At 28.2% G+C, this 22,527-nt stretch overlaps 1 protein-coding gene across 1 annotated transcript in view; it reads left to right on the top strand.

Annotated features, from left to right (window-relative positions):
• por (Protein-serine O-palmitoleoyltransferase por) overlaps window positions 1-22,527 on the top strand; it is a 40,726-nt gene that overhangs the window by 17,989 nt on the left and 210 nt on the right. Inside the window, exons 7-12 of the mRNA XM_067263294.1 lie at window positions 3,020-3,133; window positions 5,506-5,606; window positions 13,257-13,333; window positions 13,563-13,626; window positions 17,317-17,402; window positions 20,070-20,177. Coding sequence (XP_067119395.1) covers window positions 3,020-3,133; window positions 5,506-5,606; window positions 13,257-13,333; window positions 13,563-13,626; window positions 17,317-17,402; window positions 20,070-20,177 — 550 coding nt within the window. The remainder of the gene's footprint in view (window positions 1-3,019; window positions 3,134-5,505; window positions 5,607-13,256; window positions 13,334-13,562; window positions 13,627-17,316; window positions 17,403-20,069; window positions 20,178-22,527) is intronic.

Here is a 22,527-nt window from a genome sequence, read left to right as displayed (position 1 = left end):
GAATTTTTCAAGTAATTGTAGCCAAAGGGGGTGGAACCAAATATTCAAAGTGTTAAAAATATATTTAAAAATTAATTTTTTGTAATTTTAGAAAGTGTACCTATACTTATGTAACAAGTAAAAAGTGAAAAACTGTAATAACTTCTATTATATTATTGTTAGAAAATAAAAAGCTTTGAAAATGATACTTTTGTAATTGTTTTAAAACATATAAAACAGTTTTCTAGTAAAAAAATTTAAATAGATTTAAAAAGAAAAAAAACAAAATTTGTGGCGTTCCTATACTTTTGTAACAGACTGTATTGTATTACTAATTGAGCAAATTAGACCAAATTGTTTTACTAAATATACTAGCCCATAACAAATAAAACAGTCTACTTACAAGTGATGTTCATTCCGTGTTCAGAAGCTAAAAGCTCTCTTAACTGTGTCAGTGTGGAATCCTTCTTGTTTTTTTTTGTAATAGACCTCATGACGTGGATTCCACAGATGTAGATTGGCTATAGAACAAAGATTTTATTATAACCTATACTTGTAATCAGTCAGTTTTCATTCCAAACTTTGAAACAGCATGAGAAAAACATGCCTACTAGTTAAGTCTAACTAGGCTTAACTAGCTGAAAACTATTTATATACAAAGTTTATACTATTTTCTATTCAATACCGAATATATTAATCATGTAATTTACTTACATCGGTAAAATTCTATAATTTCTTTTTTGACATGTGGCATGTTTATGTAGTCATCCATTTTCCCCTGCTCTCTCTTGCTAGCATGACTGCTCTTGTTGAATTCTGTGAACAGTGAGAGTACTCTCGTATCGCTGCTCTAGCAAAGGAAAAACCACGTGAGCAAGAAGAGAGGGGCAGAGCCTTTAAAATAACCCTTCTAACCTTTTACCCGGTGTTGTTCTATTTTTAGAATTGCGTCGTTCTATTTTCAGAATTGCAAACGTTTTCACAGCCCCTCCTGGGTTCTTCTTCAGGCTTCGTCGAATAGGCCGTTAACATTAGAATAAATATTCAATTTGAATTTCTTTTCGGAATATTACCACGTGCAGCAGCTGGATATTTGTACTGCGCATGCTCCATGCTCTTCCCTTTAAACACTGTTTTCTAGCAAAACCTGCCATGCGCTTGATAGGATCATTTCCTCTTTATAATTAACGCAGGTACTACGTAATCCCGCCTTAAATATCTCCATGGCTTCTAGCCATTTCAATTGCTGTGGGTTATAGCTGGGTATAATGATTTTTGCCGCATGCAGGTTTGCCGTTATCTCCTCTTCCGACACGTACGTCGCCAGGGCCGTAGTGTATCTACCGTGCTGTATGTCTGACTCGTGCTCCTTTAACCTCACTTTAAAGCACGTTTCGTGGAACCAATGTATGTTAATTGTCTATCGCACCTGTGGTCTTCTAGTGGTATCATATATACTCCCGGAAGCCTTTCGGGGTTTGGTGGGTCTTTGCTGTTGCTTAATATTCTGAAGAGAGTCTGACATCTTCTGTACACGATGTTAATTCCTTGTTGGTTGGCCACGGTGTTGTAAATGGATTTCAGCACTGGATTATATGTGATAGATATCCTTTCATTTTCTTCCTGTCTGATATTCAATGGTTGTCCTGTCGAATTATTTGCCTTTTGGGACTTCTCATGTCTTCTAGAGAACTTATCAATGAGAGCTTTGCTGTATCCATGGCTTATAGCAATAACATGCCCTAGGACAACCGATATAACATGCTCTAGGACAACATTATATAACATTATTATATAACATGCCCTAGGAGAACTGATGACATCAAAGGCAGAGCCTTTGATGTCATCGGTTGTCCTAGGGCATGTTATATAATGTTGCTCCTAGGGCATGTCATCGGTTGTCCTAGGGCATGTTTGCTAGCATTTTGCTCTTGCAAAGCGCCAGTTTGCGGTGGCTCTTAATAAAGCCAAAGTTTCAAATTTTTTATTTATTAGGACAAGAGATAGAAGTCTGACACATCCTTTCTGAGACATGTTGTGTATGCATTATCAAAGTAAATTTATGATATAAAAAAAGAATTTATAAAAATGACCAATGATATCAATAAACCATTATGAATTATCATTGGCCAGACATGGGATATCACATACATTATTTAACAATACAGAAGCAGATTGGGACTTCGGATTTCCTACCTTAATGGAAAATTATAACTCGGTCGATCAAGAAATGAAAAAATTATAGAATCCAAAATTTCATTCATGGTATATCAACAACCTCAGCTTTCCTCCTCCTAATGGTTATATTAATTTTCAAATTCCATTTAAGATGAAAAGATTTTATATGAAGCTTAGATTGAACAGTTTTTATGTAGTGGTCGATGCAAATTATCTGAATATCAAGAATAGTCAATGCAGAATGTGTCACAATCAATTTTCTATTTACCATTTAATTTGTATATGTAAATAATGTGTAAATCTCAGAGGACAATTTGGTACTTCTACTTTGACTGTGTAAATCTATGGAAGAACTGTACCATAAGTTATTTCAAATGAGTCCAACCATGATAACAAGAGTATATAACTTTTTCAACAGATATATTAAACTATTAGAGGATGATAGCAGCAAAATAAAAAACTAGGCTCAAATCTACACTTATTAATTTAATACTGTGTACAGGTGTCACAGAAAACAGTTTCCAATATCATAAAAAACTGTATTTTATTTCCGTTCAACTTTTGTTTGTGAAGATTTAATTTCATGTACCCCCTGATAGCTGGATTAACTCCAAAATATGCTAATAAATTTAAATAATTCTCATTTTATTTATTTAGCTAGAAATGAAGTTAAATATCATTTTAAGATTTGACTTTCAAATAAATCAAATAGCAAGATAAAAATCGGCAAGCTTACTATTCAAAAAAGACATTAAAATATTATATTTATGCAATACCAATAAAGTTTATTAATAGATTTTAATAAACGATAAATATACACATAACAAAAAAATTAAAATTAAAATTTTATTTAAATACATAGATGGATGTCTGCATATTGTGATGCTCTCTCCTTCAGATCGAGCCATTATTTTATCAGTTATTTATCTGAAGTTACATCTCTTCTATGTGGAATTTCAACATCTTTAAATACTTGGTAAGTTGTTTTTTTTATAGATTCCATAAACACACATTAATATTAATTAGTAAACTTAGTTTTTTTAAACATAGCATTTTTTATTTAATTTTTATTTATTTTATTTAATGTTGTTATAATTATATTTTTAGTTTAATAGATAATTTTTAATGATATATTGAAACTTATGTGAAGTTTGAACTTTAAGTTTAAAGAATTTTTGACAGTAATTATGTTTTAATAAAAACAATCAAATTAAATTAGTGGTTAGATCTGTTTTTTTCTCAGACCTGTGATAAGATTTTTTGTAGTGTATATTGTAATAAAGTTTATTATACACAAATGTTACTTTTAGTTTTGTATTAATTGTCATTTAAAAAATTGTAATGATAAATAATACATGTAAAATATGAATTGTTATATACATAAGCATTGAATTTTTCATTAAAAAAAAAGACTGTTTAAAAACAAATCTCATTTATTTTGTTATCTTCAGTTAAATTATTTCTGTTCTTTTCTTAGTGTATTCATTCCCATTTCAAATATTCATTAGATTAAGTTTTCTATTAATTTTTCTTTTGGACAATATATAATTTGTTTTAATAGTATTTATTATTTAAATAGTTTATTTACTATGATGTGATTATGTCAAATGGTTTTGTGTTTCTGTTAATTTGCTATCAATTTCATTCTCCAACAAAATTTCAAACATATAATCATATAAACCAAGGCTGGTAGTATCATTTGTTTATTGTACAGTGAAATCTTCTTTAATGGACACTCCTGAATAGCAGAACCTCTACTTAATGGACATTTTTACAATCCCAGACCTTTCAAATAGGACATCTATAATATTTATCTCTAAATAATGGACACCGTCATCCATTACCTACCTAATAAACACAAACTTCCACTTTCAATACTCTGAAAGAATTAATTATATACAAAATATTTTAAAACTAAAACAAAGATTTGGTTCAAATAGTTTTTCAGAGGACAAATTATGACCATAGGCATCAAATAAAGACTAGCTTAAAATAGGAATGGGAGGAAGGCAAGTTGTAAAAAGCCAAACAGTATTCTTTATCTGTTAGAGAAGACTAATCTGGTTAACTTGTCATACATATTAATGTCATTAAACTCTGTCTTATTGTTGGAATTAAGCTTATGGTACCAAGAAACCATAAACCAGGGGTGGGCAAGCAAGAGTTCAGTGGGAGCTGCAATGTAGGTTTTGCAAAATGCACGGGAGCCGCAGTTCTGTATTGTCGTGGCGGATAGTATGGTAAGGCGTGCGATTTTATTATATTAATATAAAACAAATATTGAATTTTTTTAATAAACATATTTTCACAAAATTATAAAAATAAAATTGTAAAAATAATAATAAAAAACAGAAATTAACACTTTCAGCAAGAGCTACATGTAACTCAAAAAGAGCTGCATGCGGCTCTCGGAGCCGCATTTGCCCATGTCCGCCATAAATTTTTCCAAAGTTATTCATCCATTTGACAAGAACTGTAGTACAGTAGTAATGAAAAAGAAACAGTTTTAAGGTTAAGACAACAGCATTTATTTGGTGAAAGTTCTAAGATTGTGTTGTGAAGGTGATTTGCCAATCACTTTAAAGTGTAGGAAGAAATTCAATTTTTTTGCATTTATGATATAATTTATTATCTTAACAGCTTTGTGGTGGCTAAAGTAATTTTTAATTAATCATTTCTTGGAAAAAGCAAAAATGTTCGAAAAATTACACCTACTCAATAACTACAAAGTAGACAAATCACTATCAATTTTTATTAGTCACTTAGATCAAAAATGACATTGTAAATGAAAGAATACCGAATATATTTCTTACTCCTTGAAGTGGCTAGCAAATTGCCTTCATAATGTGACATTCAAACTGTCATCACCTACCTAAACCAACCTTCGTACACCCTTCTCTTCATAACAACAGTTTCATTTTTCTTTTTTGTTACTTCCACTCAGGTCATTTTTGTTGAATTAATAATTTGTCAATGTTTATGTTTTATTTAATTAAAGTATTCTATATAATCCTTTAGAATTCAATTAAAATGTGATTTATACAGCTGAAAAGATAAATAATATACTGTATATGCTATGTATACTTTTCGGTATTTTCACATTCTTAATGCAAATTTGATGTTTTCGTAATCCATCATATTCTTCATTTTATAATGACCTGATAAAAATACAATATGGCGTCTGGCATGTACTGTACCTTCAAATAGCAGACAAACTTCTTAGTCCTGGTGGTATCTGCTATTCACAGGTTATACTGTATAAACTTTTATCAATAATGTAGCTGTAATAAATTCATTTAATGGATATAAGGAAAACAATATTTAACCTATTATATAATAAATTTTTAGGGAAATGCCAGTTGTATCACCTTTTTTTATTGAAATACCAAGATCTCTTGTAGAAGTAGTTATTTATTGGAATATCCCTATGCATTATTGGCTGAAAACCTGTATGTAAGCTAATTAAATTTATCTTAATTTATTTTATGTAAGCTAATTTATTTATTTATTAATAAATTGTTTTTCGAGTTAAACAGACTTAATTAAGAATTAGTCATAATTTATTTTCTGTATTAACATCATTTTTGTGACTAATGTGAAATATATATATATATATATTACACACAAACATAATTAAATAATTGTTTTTATTAATTATACTTGATTCTGGTTTGGTATAACATTTGGTATCTGTATTAACTGAGCATATCATCATCATATATATATATATATATTCACATATATACATATATACAATAAAACTGCTTAAGATGACCAGCTGCATTCAACAGGCACCTGTCAAAATGGGCAAAAATTTTTGGCATGGAATAGTTTATACACAGAGTCTTTGTATAAGTTACCTGTATCAAACGATCACCTGTGTAATGCAACCGCAGGCACCAATTTTTGGTCAGAAACAACATACAACAACTGTAATAAGCGACCACTTGTGCAAATATATCTGGTCTAAACTATTGTTTGAACCCTATCTCAACAACATTTCTCCTTCCTAATATAATGAATTAGCCTAAACCAGGGTGGCGAACCTATGGTACGTGTGCCCAAAGTGGCACGTAAGAGAAATCATCTGGCACGTAATGTATCATATGATCAATGTTTCCTCTAAGCTGCGCGGTGGGCACTGCTCAAATTGTTGCCGTGCACGAGAATTTATGTGCCACGCAGGCGAGCATGCACACTGATTTGAAATGTTGTTTACTTATTTCTCACTTTGTCTGCAACATGATTATCATTGCATATATTTTGATTAAATACATTAAATCATTGACAAAAGATAATATTTTGTATGGAAGTATGTTTTAAAATGAATTTTAATCTCTACTTTATAATTACCGTATTTTACGGACTATAAGACGCACTTTTTTCTTCGAAAAATTGCCTCCAAAATTCAGGTGCGTCTTATAGTCCGTAAAATACGGTAATTATTTTAGTTTTTATAGGAAAAAGTATGATTTTATATACATATGCTCAGAAAAATTTTTTTGCTCAGAGAAGTATATGTTCCGCTCATCTACAAAAAAAATTAGAAGGAACATTGCATATGATTTCTGTCTTTTTCAATCATCCTTTCTGTTTATCACCTGATCATCTTTTTTTCAATCAGATTTTTTACATTTATTCGAATTAAAGCATATTCGTTTAATTTCTTTAAATATCATTATTCGAAGTCTGAGACATTGGCATGCATTAACATCTTTAAAGCTAAGTTTGCTTACAATATGGCATGCGGACTCAAAATGGTTTGCCATTCCTGGCCTAAACTCTTGATTGAACCCACCTTGGGCACTTCTCCCACTCTTGAAATTAGGTGCAGGTATTCCAGCTACAAAGGAAATTCATTTCAATTTATTTGAAAATGTCTGAAAAACAAAAGAAATGTGAAGTGCTATTGTTAGAAGATCATGTTAAAGTTATCATAGAAAGTGAAAATAGTTTATCACAACGGCAATTAGTGGTAAAGTTTAACTGTTGGGAAATGCAATTTACTGTACTGTAGACCTACAGTATTATCCTTAGGGGTATAAAATATTTTACACGATGCAATTAATCGGCTAATCTCATCATTTGATAAAATTTAATTTTTTTTGAAGCTTGTATACAGTACATGTGAAATAAATAGTTTCTGTATCAACCTACGTTATTTTCACGATACTTTTAGAAAAATAATCTCCAAGTAATAATTTTCACATGCAAAATATTCAAAAAACAATAAATGCATTAATGCAAAAATCAGTTTTACAGGCAATCTTCCTTTTTCATTTCCACGATTGTCATTGATGTAGTGAAATTGTATTATGAGAAGAAATAATAAAATCATTTTATTATTAATTAATAATTTTTCTTATTGTACTTAAGAAAATATTGAATATTAAAAAAAAAAAAAATACAGTATTTTTAAAGTTAAAATAAGATTAAACTAACGAAAACCAAAACTGAAGTGTTGGAGAGATAGGATGCACTTCTATATTGATGACGTAATACACGTAACTTAGGAGCGAACAAAGAACCAAGTTGAATTAATTAAGTCGGGGAAAAAAGCATGCATTATAATCAAATACTGTATTAATCTTCAAAATATTGGTATTAAATCTGTCTTATAAAATCACGATGACTCCTGTTAATCGAGTTATTCAATAAGAATAAAATACAGTACCAATATAGCTCTATCGTTGAAAAATTCACTTATTTTTGCTCACATCGAGTTTTGCTTAGTAGAAATGGCTAAAAAATGTGCAAAATGTGTGTGGAAATACAGTATTACAGCACCATCTGTACTGGATGACCACCTGTCTAAAAGACTACTTTTTGAAAGGAACCGTGCATGGTCACCATAGATAGGTTTTACTGTATATGATATTAGTGTGTGTTAACAATTGTGATTATCATCTAAAAATTTATTAGAATTTGAATATTTTTTATTTTTATGAATATTTTTTACCTTATCAATCAATGATTACATTAAGATGTAGCCTACAAATTCTGCAATACATTGCATTGTATAGCATATTGTCAAATGTAACATTCTGTTTTGCATCTTAGTACATGTCTCATGTGCACCATGAGATATGATAATCAAAATCATTTTCAGTTAGGTATGAATAATGATATTACTAATTCTGGAAATTTCTTTAGTTTGTGACTCTTCTAGCATATGCTTTCAAAAGCTGGTTTAAAATTACATTGCAATAAACAGAGTATAGAAATATCTGTAGTTTATGAAGAGAATGAAAATTATATGTGAAATTCAAATGTAATAAGTGTGTGTGTGTATTTATATATTATATTACCCTTGCTTTTTGTAATAATTTGATATATATACCATATTTATTTGCGTGTAAGACAATCTTGCATATAGGACGAGGTGTGACTTTAAAGATTAAAATAAAGAAAATCGGATTTATTGATACAATTCTAATTTTATTTTGTCTAATCACAAATAAAATATCAAATGCACATAAATGCACACATTGTCCCGCAAAAATTACTGGCATTTTAATCTTTAAAGAAAAATCTTGTAAAATCGACAACATAATTTGTTCATGTAATTCGGAACCTTTTTTGCCAATTCTTAATAGTCGAATCCACACAAGTTTCTTCAAATTCTGATTAATAATTAACTGTTTTCACGTGGGAATGGATTAAAACTTATATCAGGCTCCCATGTGATTTTGCAATTTCAATTTGGAATTCAATTCAAAAGCTTTGCTTTTCCTATTGCTATTCATCTTTATTCCTGCAATACACAAGAACGATTCAAATGACCCAGATAAAATATTTTTGTTTTTAAACACCATAGGATAAGCACGTAGTAAAAAATGCAAATACATGGTTCACAAACTTATTGCAAAAACCTAAAGAATCCTTCGCTTGCACATAAAGGATGACCTGGGTTTTTGAAGCAGTGAAAAATGAAGAAAAACCTTGTCTTATATGTGAATAAATATAGTATATACAGGTATCCCACATATAACACAGTAGTTACATTTCGAAAAAGTGCTGTGTTATGAGAATTCGTGCTATATGAAACAAGGGACTGAGGCAAAATGTGGAGTTAGGTTCCAAAAGTTAACAAAAAGTATATTATTCTTTTTCATTACTAAAAGAAATGTGTTTTTTAAAGCAATCAATAATTAACTAACAATCACAATTAAAAGTATTATATGACACAATGATATTAATTTTAGTTAAACAAAGGCATTTTCTTTTTACAGAGTATTGTCATCTTCTGAGCTTTTTTTTTTAATTGATCTTGATCAGAAATATCAGCAATGTCTTCATTTTTTTTAACTTTTATCATAATTTTTTATGTACGAGAAAATAAAAATATGTTATTAATTGAAAATTTGTTCTAGAGAGTCATGTTGTTCAGTCAAGTACAAAGCAATTTTTTTCCACATTTTGTGTTGGAATACTGAATTGTTTGAGTTGGGAACAGTTTGAATACAAAGATATTGCTGTATTTTAAATAATTGTTTGTCATTTTTATGAACAATTATTTACCTATGGTTAAAAAAGTTTAACAAAACTTGCTTAAAAATGTTTAAATAAATGTTACTAAATACGAAGATTAATCTATAAAAAGAAAACAGTGACAGTCTTAAGAGCTAAAGTCTGAAAGCAACGACAATGATACCTGGTTGATAGGAAAGCTGGGACAAGGAAGAAAAAAAATTCTATCGGTTTTCATTAAAATAAATCTGACAAAAGGCACAAGACAAATTGAAAATTTCAGTATTCTAAAATCTGTGAGCAAATTTGAGACAACACACATGCATACTTGAATGAAAAAAAATACCAAATAATGGAATTTACATTTAAAAATTGTGAAATTTTATACAGAGTATTTTCCAAACTGTGTTAGTGGGAAACCAGAAACTGTGTTGTACAGGAGATGTCTCCAATTTCAAACCATGTTTATGAGGGATATCTGTATACATCTTTTGGAATTATTACAAAAAGCAAGAACAAGAGTGATTGTTTTCACACAATGTTCCCATGGCTTCAGGAGTACAGAAAAATTCAAAAAATGCCTTACTTTTGAGCTAAACAGCTTGTCTTCAGAGGCAGCACACAAAAATTAAATTTGAACAAATCCACAAAATTCCAATAGTTCAAAAACCATCAATGGTTTTTGAATTATTATACACATGTTTAAATTCTATGATGTTACAAAATTCCATGATAAATGTTACTCACAAGTTAGAAAGAACACAATTTGATAATAATAACCAAAAAGAGGGGGTCCCATTGTAAGTTTAGTGAAAGATTTCTGCATATCTGCTGTGTTTTCTGTACTTGTATGTGTTTGTATTCCTGTGCTGTATACCATTTTCACTCATTTGGGTAGAATTCTGTATTCTTGATATTAATTATGTGTTTGTATACACTTTCCTTAATGAAAATGTTGAAATGGGAAGGAAAGGAATATGATAAAGAGGATTAAACTCTAGCTAGAACAGGCAGAACTCATTTAACAAGGTCTGTACAAATGTAACAAAGATACTGACAAATGTAAGTAATTTGTAATTGTGAGGCAGGAAGAGTATAGAACGAAGTTTCAAAAGCACATATAGAAAACTGAATGCATGGAGTTAAAGGAGGATTTCACAAGACAGATTGATTCATGAATAAGGAAGATATTCAGAAGTGAGAGATGCTCAAACCTGCTAAACAAATGCAATTGCAGTATGTAAAGTTTCTCAGAATGTTTGCATATGTCAAAACTCATAAAGACCTCATGGAATTAGACTAATTGTTAACAAGAGACTCACCAACCTATTAGAAAAAGTTCTAGCAAAATAGATCAGATTAAAAATAAAAGACTATGATTGGACTGTTAAGAATGTGTTTAAAGATCAAAGTAGAAGTTTTAAAAGGAAATGAAGATGACCTAATACATAAGAAAAATTTTGGAATTCCTATACCCTAACAACAGGACCCTGTCTTTATCCTGAAAAACTAGTTGATGGAAAGTGAACTCGTTAAAACAATGACTTCTGGGGAATGCTCTTCCCAAGATGAAACCATAATACATACTTCATATTTTCACTTTAATGAAAAATTCTTCAAGCCAAATATAGGAGTTCTTATAGAGTTACCAATCACTGCAGGTACTAACAGAATTAGTAGTCAAAAAAATTGAAGAAAAATAACAAGTACTAGTTTTAAATTTTATACTAGGGTATGTTGATGATGATATAATAACATGGAGGGCATAGGTTTTGTGCTTTATGACTTTTGAATAAAATATAACACCACATAAACAATAAAAACAATTGTAATGTGGTGTAACAATAATTTGTATGGGAAAGATGCTCCTAAACTTTGAATGCAATTTAAAAAGTTCCATTTGGAAAATTTTAAGCTAAAGGATACAAAACCTGCAGGGCACACAAGAGCTCTCGACAAAGAAAATTTACAGGAAGAAATTGTTAAAAATTGACAAATAACACACAATACAATGTATATAATCAAACATACTAAAAATAAAGCAAAAAAAAGCACTGAAGAGAAACAACTTACAAGCATAATGCAAGAGCGAGAGACAACTTGGACACACAACAGATTGCTTTATGTTTCAAGCACATTTTTTCACTGTGCATGCAGTTCAAACTATGAGTCAAATTTTTATCAAATTTTGCATTTAAATTCTGAAGCATTCAAGGTTAGAATTGTTTGAAGTACAAGATACCACTATCTGGAAGAATTGTATCTCCTAAGGAAATAGCAAAAAGCATGGTCTTAGCAGCTCTCATTTTAATAAACTTGTTGGAAAATACAGTGAAAAGTAATCACAGAAAATTAAAATTTATTTTTTGTATGTTAAAATATTAAAAAAACATTTTCTTATTTGTTTATTATTTCTTTAAATAAAATGTTTAATCTTTGAAAAATGAATCTTTTTTTATGAAATAATGCAGTTTAATTTGAAAATATTGTTGAGTATTAAATAATTGAAATTATTAATTATTTTAATTTTAAAGTTAAATAATTATGAGATAGTGTAATTTTATGCACTTAGCTAAGTATTGTACATCTATTTATAAAATAAATTATTTTTAAAAAAGGTGAATTTTTAATTAAATATTTGAAAAAGTTATATTTACAGACAAACCTTGGTTTACAAACTTAATTTGTTCCTAAAAGTTGTTTGAAAACCAATTTGTTTTCAAACCAAAACAAATTTTCCCATAAGAAACATTGTAAAATGGATTAATTTATTTCCGACCCCCAAAACGGTCTTCTATTTTTACCTTCTTAGCTGTATTTCATGCATAAAAATGCCTATAAATGTAATATATATCAAAAACAAAGTGTTTCCATCACTGCCAACTGAAACTGAAACTTACATTTTACAAAGAAGTGCTATAAATAGTCAACTCTGACTGCCTGCATGAAATATAACCAAATCAAACAAGTCCAACAAGTACTTTATCCACACGTTCCAAAATATTATCTTTCAATTGCTTTGATTTTAATTTTAATTTAAATTAATTAATTAATTTTAATTTTAGTCTCAGTTTTGGTGTAAAAACCACAGTTTTAATTATTATTATTTTTTATTAACTAGCTACCTAGTATTAATATTAAATTAAATATTAAAATATATAATATTATATTAATAAACTTGAGTTAAGCACCTTTAAACATGGATTTGTGGATGCCATTTATATAACATGGTTTTTATTAATTAATTTGATTTAAATTCAGTTGTGACACGTTTGATAACAGTAGTAGTATCTTGCCCACATATGCATTGAAATCTAATTTGAATAACATCATCATCGATGGTTCTTGTCGTGACGTCTAATGACGCTAGGCGATATCAGCACCAGTAACTTCTGAATTGATAGTCCCATCGTTGATTAGTTAGGTTGTCGACTTTCTTGAACATAAGAAGTATAGGGAGTTGACCATCTGTGACCGTATCTTGCCAAGTAGCTTGTTCGGCAACCAAGCTATCGTATGGCAACCGAAACAAAGATGGCATTCAAAATTCTGTTTGTAAACCAAATTGTTAAAAAAGCAAGTCGTTTGAAACCAGAGGTTTGACTGTATTTATTAAAAAAATTTTTTAGATATTTTTAAAACTGCGAGACCATTTGGAAATTTTTTTGCTGTATTGTTGACATATATAGCAAGTTCACTTCTTCATGTAAGTATTAGAGTAATTTTATAATTTTCAGTTGAAAGTAGTGTTTTTCAGATGTTTTTTTAATAAAATAAATAATTTATTTGAACAAAATACTGTTGGATCGTATTATTTTAAGAAATAATAATAATAAATCATTCCAATTAAATAATAAATAAATAAATCTTGTATATTTAATTTTAAATCAATAACTTTCAACTTTCTCAATAAAATATACATTTTTATATCATAGGGATTAAATTTTCAGTTGGCAGCAGTTCTTTTGTCACTGGGCTTTTATACCTATATTGAATATAGTAAGTTAAAATTCTTTTATTTCATTATTATTGGATTTTTAAACAAATAAAAAAAAATACAAAGAGCAAACAGTTGAAGTCAAAGACAAATTTTTAGCTTTGACTTCGACTGTTTGCTCTTTATATTTTTTTATTGCAGTGGTTGTAATGTTTGCAAATGTTCATGTTATGATTTTGTCATGCAGAATTGAAAATTAATTTTTTTAAATTAATTTTAAAATTAAGTTTTTAAAAATCAAAAATGTAGTGTTTTAATACTGAAGATTTTTGATACTGTAATTTGGGGTGAATAGAAACAAAACTTGAAGAAAATTTTCTGTATCTGATACAAAAATAAAACTAACCCAACAAATCAGAAATTTTTTAATGCTGTGTCTTTGGACATTATTTTTTAAAATACGAGCATTATGTTTTGTTAGGTTGGTAATGCTGTTCTAGATGCTAGTCTGGTTTGCATGTTATGGTAGTTGGATACACTTTTTTGATGTTTGTTAGCAAGTGTCACTTTACAATACTCACTTTATAAAAAAAATCATGTTAAGGTGTTGTCTTTGTATCATTTTATTAAATTTTCATTGAAATCACTTATATTTTGAATGCTTTTTTTAAAATCATTGATCTTTTTTTATGATCCAATGATTTTGAGTTTGTGGGATGAGAAACGTCAAAAATGGCTGTTTTTATTCATTCCATGCAACTTTTTTTAATACCAATGGTCTAAAATATGAAGAAGTCTAAGACCTAGCTCTGAAGAACCTAAATAGATCTATTCATATGTTTTTATATATGGGGATGTTATTAAGAAACTATCTGAACCATTATCAGCTCTTACCATATTTTTGAAGTATGGTGAAGTTTCCTGATAACTTCAGTGACTTGAGTATTTTTTAAAAGCTCTTTCATTTTTATTTATTTAATCAGTTTTTCAGATTATCCAGATGATTTGAGGAGCTTTTTGTAAAAGCTGTTTTTCAGTGGCATGCCGTCCATGGAAGCTGTGGAACGCTGCTTTCCTTGTAAAAATATTTTCTAAAATATAAATACGTATTGCACAGTTATTTTCGTATTTTAACATACTTTGAATTAATTAAAATTAATATTTTATTATAACTGCATTATGTATGTTATTACAAATTTCTATACTACATGTGAAAAAAATGATAAGATATTGTATATTCGAATATAAATTCATATATGGTAAACTCCCGATTATCTGCGCTAATGGTGGGGAGAGGTGGCACAGATAATCAAAAAACACGGATAATCTGAACTGTAATTATTTATTTCTAAAATACAACGTAATATACATTTCTGAGGCAGACAATTATTTTAACATGTTTAATGCTCATTATTATTAAGAAAATCTGTGATTTTGGTTTGTTTGCAGGAATCTTTTAATGATTTTTTAATATCAGTTCGAATTTTTTTTAAGTGCTATTATGTCGTCATACTCGAATTCCCATTGGTCGATGTACTCCAACAAAGTGTCAGCAGAATATTATGTATAATATGTATTATACATACGTACATATAATCAAATCATAAATTGTAATACGTATTATAACATGCAACTAAACGAAACTTTGTATAAATGTATTCACTATCGTTTTCTCCTCTGAAAAGAAACGTACGGCACAAAAGAAGTGGCCTAACTAAAACCAGTTTAGCTGACTTCAGATACCCCCACCACTTGCTTCAAACATCTAAGTACAAACACATGCACACTTATAGGATGCGTAAACATGAAAGCAAGTGACTATTTAAAAAATACATACACATATAATTATTTTTAAAAAAATTAAATTCATGCACGGATAATCCGCAAACCAGATAATCTGCACATGGATACTCGAGAGTTTACTGTATGTATATATTCCCAATGGAAGCACCGTATTGTCAAATACGGGATGGCTTCCACAGCAAAAATACTTGAATTGTGTAAAGCAGCCAGATTATATGCATTTGTGCATGTGCTTTACAGAGCACCAACCTCACACAGTTTAGCTTGTGGATGCTACACACCAAAATATCATATAATGCTTCCAATGATTCTATCCAGGACCAGCACAGCTTCCCTATCATCAATTGTCATCACACGCCACTGCTGTCTTTGTTTTGAGCATAACATAAGGTCTAAGTACTTAATAGACATTTTTTGCAAACAAAATTGCATTTCCTTTCACAATCTAGTTGTAAAATAGAAACAAGTATGGTTTTTAAGTTACTGTTTCTTTTTACCATATGTATAGGGATGAAAAGAAACGTTAAATAAAAAGAAAGGAATTTGATTACTTCATATATCACCTGCTGAAGTTGTTAAGAAGTATAAGATGTATTTTTTAAGACAACTTACAAGATCACATCAATAATGTTATTGGAGTTACATAATCATTTAGATAAAGAGGTGTTTCTTTAAATTCTTGAAGGAAAAATACCGCATACATTTTTTAAATTTTATTAACTATATAATAAAGTGAATGAAATAAAAACATCTTTAATTGCAAGTCTTTTTGAATGATGGAGTATGAAAATCATACCTGGTATTTTCTTCTCTTTGAGAATTTAAATAACATCAATCCATCATCCATGTCACCCCAAATTATGGTAATATATGTGATGATGTATTTTGAGTGCTTGTTTTATTATAAATTAATCAAAACTAATGTTTATTAAATTTAAAAACACGAAGGTAGGACTAGAAATTTTCTGAGCAGAAAAATGCATTTTACTACAGAAAAAGCAAATTATTTAAGACCAAAAGAGAGCTGAAAACAGTGTTTAACACCACTTCAACTTTGTTAAACCAGTTTTAAACCGTTACCAAAAAATTTATTTATTAATGAAAAATTTTTAGCTGTTTAAGCAGTCATCTTCAGAATACAACCTTAAGACTGTTAGAGAAAATCATTGAGAAGTTAACTACATTCAAACATACCAAGTACAATCTCTGTATAACCTGCAAAGATGCATGGTGCCTTTTCTTGGTCCGAAAATACACTGTGTACATATGTATTATGTGTATCTGCTTGGCTTATGGTGCATGAGGAAACAAAAGTCAAAGCAATATTATATGCAATAAATACTGTAGAGATATTAAGTCAGATAGGGTACTCTCTTCACTTAGCAGTATGGCTTGTAGTTACACACAACATATATTTTATTTTTATTTTTTATTCCTTTTATTTTATTTTTAATTCTCATTATGTTGTTCTATATTTAAGTTAATTCAAATTTCATGCATTCCATTCTATATTATATTCTATTCATTTTCAGTTGTTTTCTGTTTCTTTACACAACACAAGCCACTCAGAGTGATCATTTGCAATCATCATTAAAATTTATCAGGAACATCATATTACTTAAACATTATGGCAGAAGAGAGGAAGAGAGGACATGATATTTCTAGATAGTATTGTCTGTTTTGTTTTGTTCACTTTCCTAATGTGTCACTGTCTAGGAAAAGGAAACTGAAAAGTGACTAAATGCATTTTTCTACCATAAATATTTCTGAGCAGAAAACATCTACTGCTTGAAAAAATGAATACGTGATATTATTTCAGGATAAAATTTTTATATAATATGAATTTTTATTAATATTATGTAAAAATATTATCTTTTCAAATATACATATATATATATTTGAGCTATGGTATTACCTTTTCAAAGTAATGTAAAGTAATTTTTCTATAGGTTTACGACAAAAACTGGGCACAATTTTTGATGCTTGTATTTTAGCTCGAAAATGTAAAAAGGATTGTGATCATACATATAAAAGTGTGAGTAAATCAATTATATAAAAATCTAATAGTTAATAATTAGATATTAAAAACAATTTTTATATGTACAAAATTTTTTTCAAGTATTCAAAAGATTTAAGTGTAGGAGCTGAATTAAACCTTGTTTACTACTATATTTTGAATTGATTTTTTGTCAACTGACACAGTTATTTTGAATACAAGATAAACAATTATTGCAAATCAAAAACTTTATACATCAAATGGTTTTGGTTTTTATAATTATTTTCAGATTATAAAAGTATAGAATGATAATTTTGATTAAGCATAAATTTGCTTTTTTACAAACTTATCACAGGAATTTTTCAGGCAATTGGTAAAAAATATAGGCTTTATTAATTACAGAATATGCATTTTCAGGTGTTAGATCCCTCATCAGTTCTCATTTACAAATGCCTGGTAATATACATAATAAAAAGTTCCTCTGTAATAAGTTTGTAAAAAAAAACAACAAATTATATCTCATTAAAATCTAAAAATAATATGAATAAAAAGTAATCATATATTAGTAGCATTAATTATATAAATATGTAGAAGGCATATTTTTGATTTTGAATTTTAAACTTAATCATTTAATTTCAAATGATTAAACTTAATCACTAAATTAACTTTGAACATGGATTTTACAAATAATATATTTTGTAAAATAAAAAAAAAGTTAAACAGCCTTAAAAATAAATATAAAATTAAAACCATTTATGTCTTTTATGTCTTCTTGAAAAAATTAATAAATAAACTATTCTGATTTCTTTAAAAAATTGCCTAATTAGTTGAATTTATGTAACTAGAAAAATATTTTTCTATAATTTACTTGTTTACAAGTATAATAGACATTATTGTAAATGTTATAATTAACAATAATTAATACATTTATAGTAAATGGATTTTAGTTACTGTGAAAGATGACAATACAAGTGTGTTACAAAAATAACTGATATTTTAAAAAATATCCACAGGCAATTATTTGAGACAAATGTTTTGTTTTATTTTAAAATATATTTTTTCTGTGGTGATATTGACTTGTATGTCCAATTAATACATTCAATGACTTCTCTAAGTGCTTTTGTGCAATGACCTTCAGTATGCTCTTCATAACTTTTTGGATTTTTTGTATTATTGTCATAATACTTTCATAAAAACAAAAAGTAATTGGACTGTGCTAAATGCAGCAAATTTTTGCCAAAAAAGCAATTGCAATAGGTGCATGGTGACATGGCACATTGTTGTGCAACAAAGCCCAACTGCCTTGTTCACAATGTTAAGGCCGAACAGGACAGATTCATTCTAAAAACACTTCATAATGTCCAAATAGAAATTACCATTGATTATATGACTCACTGGAACAAATTTCTTGTTAATAATTCTGATCGAATCATAGAAAGAATGAACATTATCTTACCATTTGCAGAAGTCAAAAGTTATTTTTTCAGTTTATTTTTGTAATTCTATGTGTTAATACTTTGTTTTGGGATAATTTTGGAAACATCCTATGTAATCACTTGTAACAATCAATTTGATGAGTTTGCACTCTTATGAGAAGTTTTTAATGATGGATTTAGTTTATCATTGCAAAGATAAGTTTTAGTCATCAGTCAATGCATGAGAAACAAATTGTGAGCAAACCTTACAAAGTTTCAAATGCTCAGTTAAAATGTGATAAATTGTGACTTTACATAATCTCAACTCATTTTCTAACATAACCAAAGAATTTGAAAAAGCAGTCAGCCAGTGTTTCCTTCAATGATTCCAGATGATCTGGCCAATCATTTTCACAAATGTCTTCATCACAAACTGTTTAAACCAGTTGTAAATATGTGTACAAGATAGAACAATTATCACCATACTCTATTTTCATCAATGTGTTATGGTAAATGCTTTACTGAATTTAAAACTAAACTTAATATTGGCTCTTTGAAGCTCATTTTTTGACCAATGTTCAAAAAAATACTGTCACTTTAGGCACAACTTAAGCTTCTAATTATCCAAATATCACAGAACATTAACGCATCTACTTATTGGCATCAAAATTTTCTTTAAAAATGGCACTGCTAGTTTTCTGTATTTTTAAGGTTTGGTTAATTTTGTAACAGACCTTGTAAATGAAATTAAAAATTTGTTTGCAATGCATATGGTTTCATTTTTGTATTAATTTTGTAAAATTATTAAAATTTCATACCAAAATAATCAACAAAAATCTATATTTAATATATTTTAAATAGTATTTATTTTCCACAATAATATGTTAACATAAATGTTTTTCTAATTTATGACCAATATGTACAGTACATTCTATAAAAAAAAAACAAATGCTTATTATTGACATAAATTCTTTTTTTTTTATTATTATGTTTCAGTCAAGTTTCCTTAAATTTTGTCATAAGTAAAATTTATTGGTCTTGTAATGTAACTTACCTTGAAAGTGAAATATGTCTGTCAATAGATAAATATAATTTTTTTATTACAAAATAAAAGATATTTATATTTAGCATTGATGTATATTAGAAATTAAAGCTAATGACAAGTTTTTTCTATAAATGTTAGCAATCCAATTAGTTATTAATATATCAATTTTAAAAAATACTTAAAAACAGTTTTATAATATTTAAATATTTACATAAAATATATTATTATTTTTATTAATTATTTCAGTCCCATCCTTATGTGGCCATAATTAATATATGTTTTGGTCTTCTTGCTATGTTTCATCTTGCATACTTAGGAGTAATGTTTGATACATCCTCTTCAGTACAAGAAGAAGTAAGTACCCATATGAGTGATATATTTTAAAATTACTTTATTTTAAAACATTGGTTCTTGAAATTGATAAATAAGAAAGTGTGTAATAATCTGTAAAAATATTTTAAAATTTTGACAAGCATGTTGTTTTATTATGACAGAGGTTGTTTGGATTACAATTATTATCCATTTTCAAATTAGTTTTTACTTCCAAGAATATCTTACAAATGTTAACTAAGTATAAAATTTTTAATTTTACTTTTCTTTTACTTTTTAAATTTTACTTTAAATTTCATCTTTCCATTGAGAAAAATAAAGTAAATTAATCTCTTTCTCCTATGTTTACATGATACAAAATATTTTATATAAATTTCTTTTAAATATGCATGAAAATAGATTTGCAATGATTACTACATTTTTTAACAAAAAAATTGGATACCTAATTTTTGATTCATTGAAGCTTATTAGAAAAAGAAACTATTATATGAATGGGTTTGTGATTGCAATTGTAATTCACCAGAACTTTGTTTTTGATCATTGATACTGTAGCTTATTCTTCCTTGGAAGTAAATATGAAGCAAAGTAATTAATTTATCTCATTGTTTGAAGGGTAGAGAGCCCTTAAAAAAGGAAGAAAATGGTTTTAGAGATTTAGTTTAAGTTTATGAGGAAGTAACTTACGGCATTTGTCTCGAAAAAACTTTCAGAATTTTTCTAGAAATGACCTTTCATTGTACGTTAGTATTAGTTTGCAATAAACAGTAATTTTTTTAAACCATTAAGTTGTTCTTGAATAATCTTGTATTGAAAATAATGATGCGCTTGAGTGCATGTACATCTCTTTCTCATAGTTTTGAACTATTAATGTTTGTGAGAAGTGTATATATTTATGAATTAGTCTTTACTCCATTTGAATTTTCTAAAAAACAATTACTACTATATGTTAAAATTTGTTATATAACAAATGGAATAATAATTTTGATTGTAAGTTTAGCAAAATAATAATAATTTTTTATGACTATCATGGTTAATTATTTAGTTATACATAAAATAATGTAAGGTCAAGAATGCATGAGTTTGTTGCAATATGACCAAAAAACAGAAAAGATTAAATTATCTGACCATTTATTCAATAACAAAAAATAATCAGAAGGTAAATTAATTTTATAATATATCATTTGAATGGTTATGGATTAACTATTATTCTGTCAAGTATTTTTTTTATGAAAGCAAGTATAAAATTGCTAAAACTACAATAGCATTTTTCATATAAAATATGGCTTTGCTGTTATTTTTATTAGTGATATTTATTTAAGGAATTGATGTAGCTATTTAATATGTTGTTGATGGTGACATTGCCTACTGAATATTTCAATAAAGCAAATATTCAGTATGAGAATAACAAATCCATTCATTGAAAAACTCAAAACAACAAGAATTTTTGTTTTTGATAATACACTTATTGACAAAAAAGTTATGCACTGAGATAGAATTACCTGATTAGTTCAGAACCTGACATACAGCTGTATACTGATTAAATGTCAGATCATGTCACTAGAGCACCTTACAATTGCTATTCCAGTATTCTAAAGGTTCAAAATTTGGAGGCATTCAAATGCCAGGCATGCCTGTATGGTGCAAAGACATTCTCAAATGCCACCAACTGTGTGTAAAGATGACATTTTGGACTAAAGTAAGCAGAATGCTGTTCTGACCTTGCCTGATTGTGAAGTGTTAGGGTGTGACCCTAACACTTCACAATCAGGCAGACCAAGAGAGATGATTGTCTGATCATGAGACAAGCACAAAGTGTGGCAACTTGATGGAGACATCAAGAGACCAGGCAGACCAAGCATGGTTTGCCTGGACTCTTGATTTTTAGGGCCGGTGGGACATCAGCTTTGACCATATACAAGACTGAAGGATATGGAGCATAGTTGCAAGTTGCAACATCTGTGGGTAAATCTGTCACAAAATATTTCATGGGAAAACACAAGTTCCCTTTGCTATGATATTGTAATTGTTTATTACCATTATCAGTATGTTTGCACTAATAAAGTTTCATTCATTTCTAATCCCTCCTTTATACAGAGATTTTTTATACAGTCATTGACAAAAACGTTATCTTATCCTATAAACTGTGACATTATTAGAATTAAAAAGACAATAAAATATCAAAGTACTTTATGTAAGAAATTTAATTTTATTAAATTAATATATAAGTAATTGTCTGTTAATACATAAATATATTAATGTAAATTTGTACTAGTTTTATTTTTCCTTGTTAATGAATGAATCAATATTTTAAATTTTTAATATGTTAATTTAAAATCTTAAACAGGTTCTTTTAATTAAAATTAATCCAACAATA

Source organism: Centruroides vittatus, unplaced genomic scaffold (assembly GCF_030686945.1).
Source record: "Centruroides vittatus isolate TY-2023 unplaced genomic scaffold, ASM3068694v2 contig_1758, whole genome shotgun sequence".
Classification (NCBI taxonomy): domain Eukaryota; kingdom Metazoa; phylum Arthropoda; class Arachnida; order Scorpiones; family Buthidae; genus Centruroides; species Centruroides vittatus.
The sequence above is the reverse complement of the archived record's forward strand: the minus strand, read 5'-3'. Positions and strand labels throughout refer to the sequence as shown.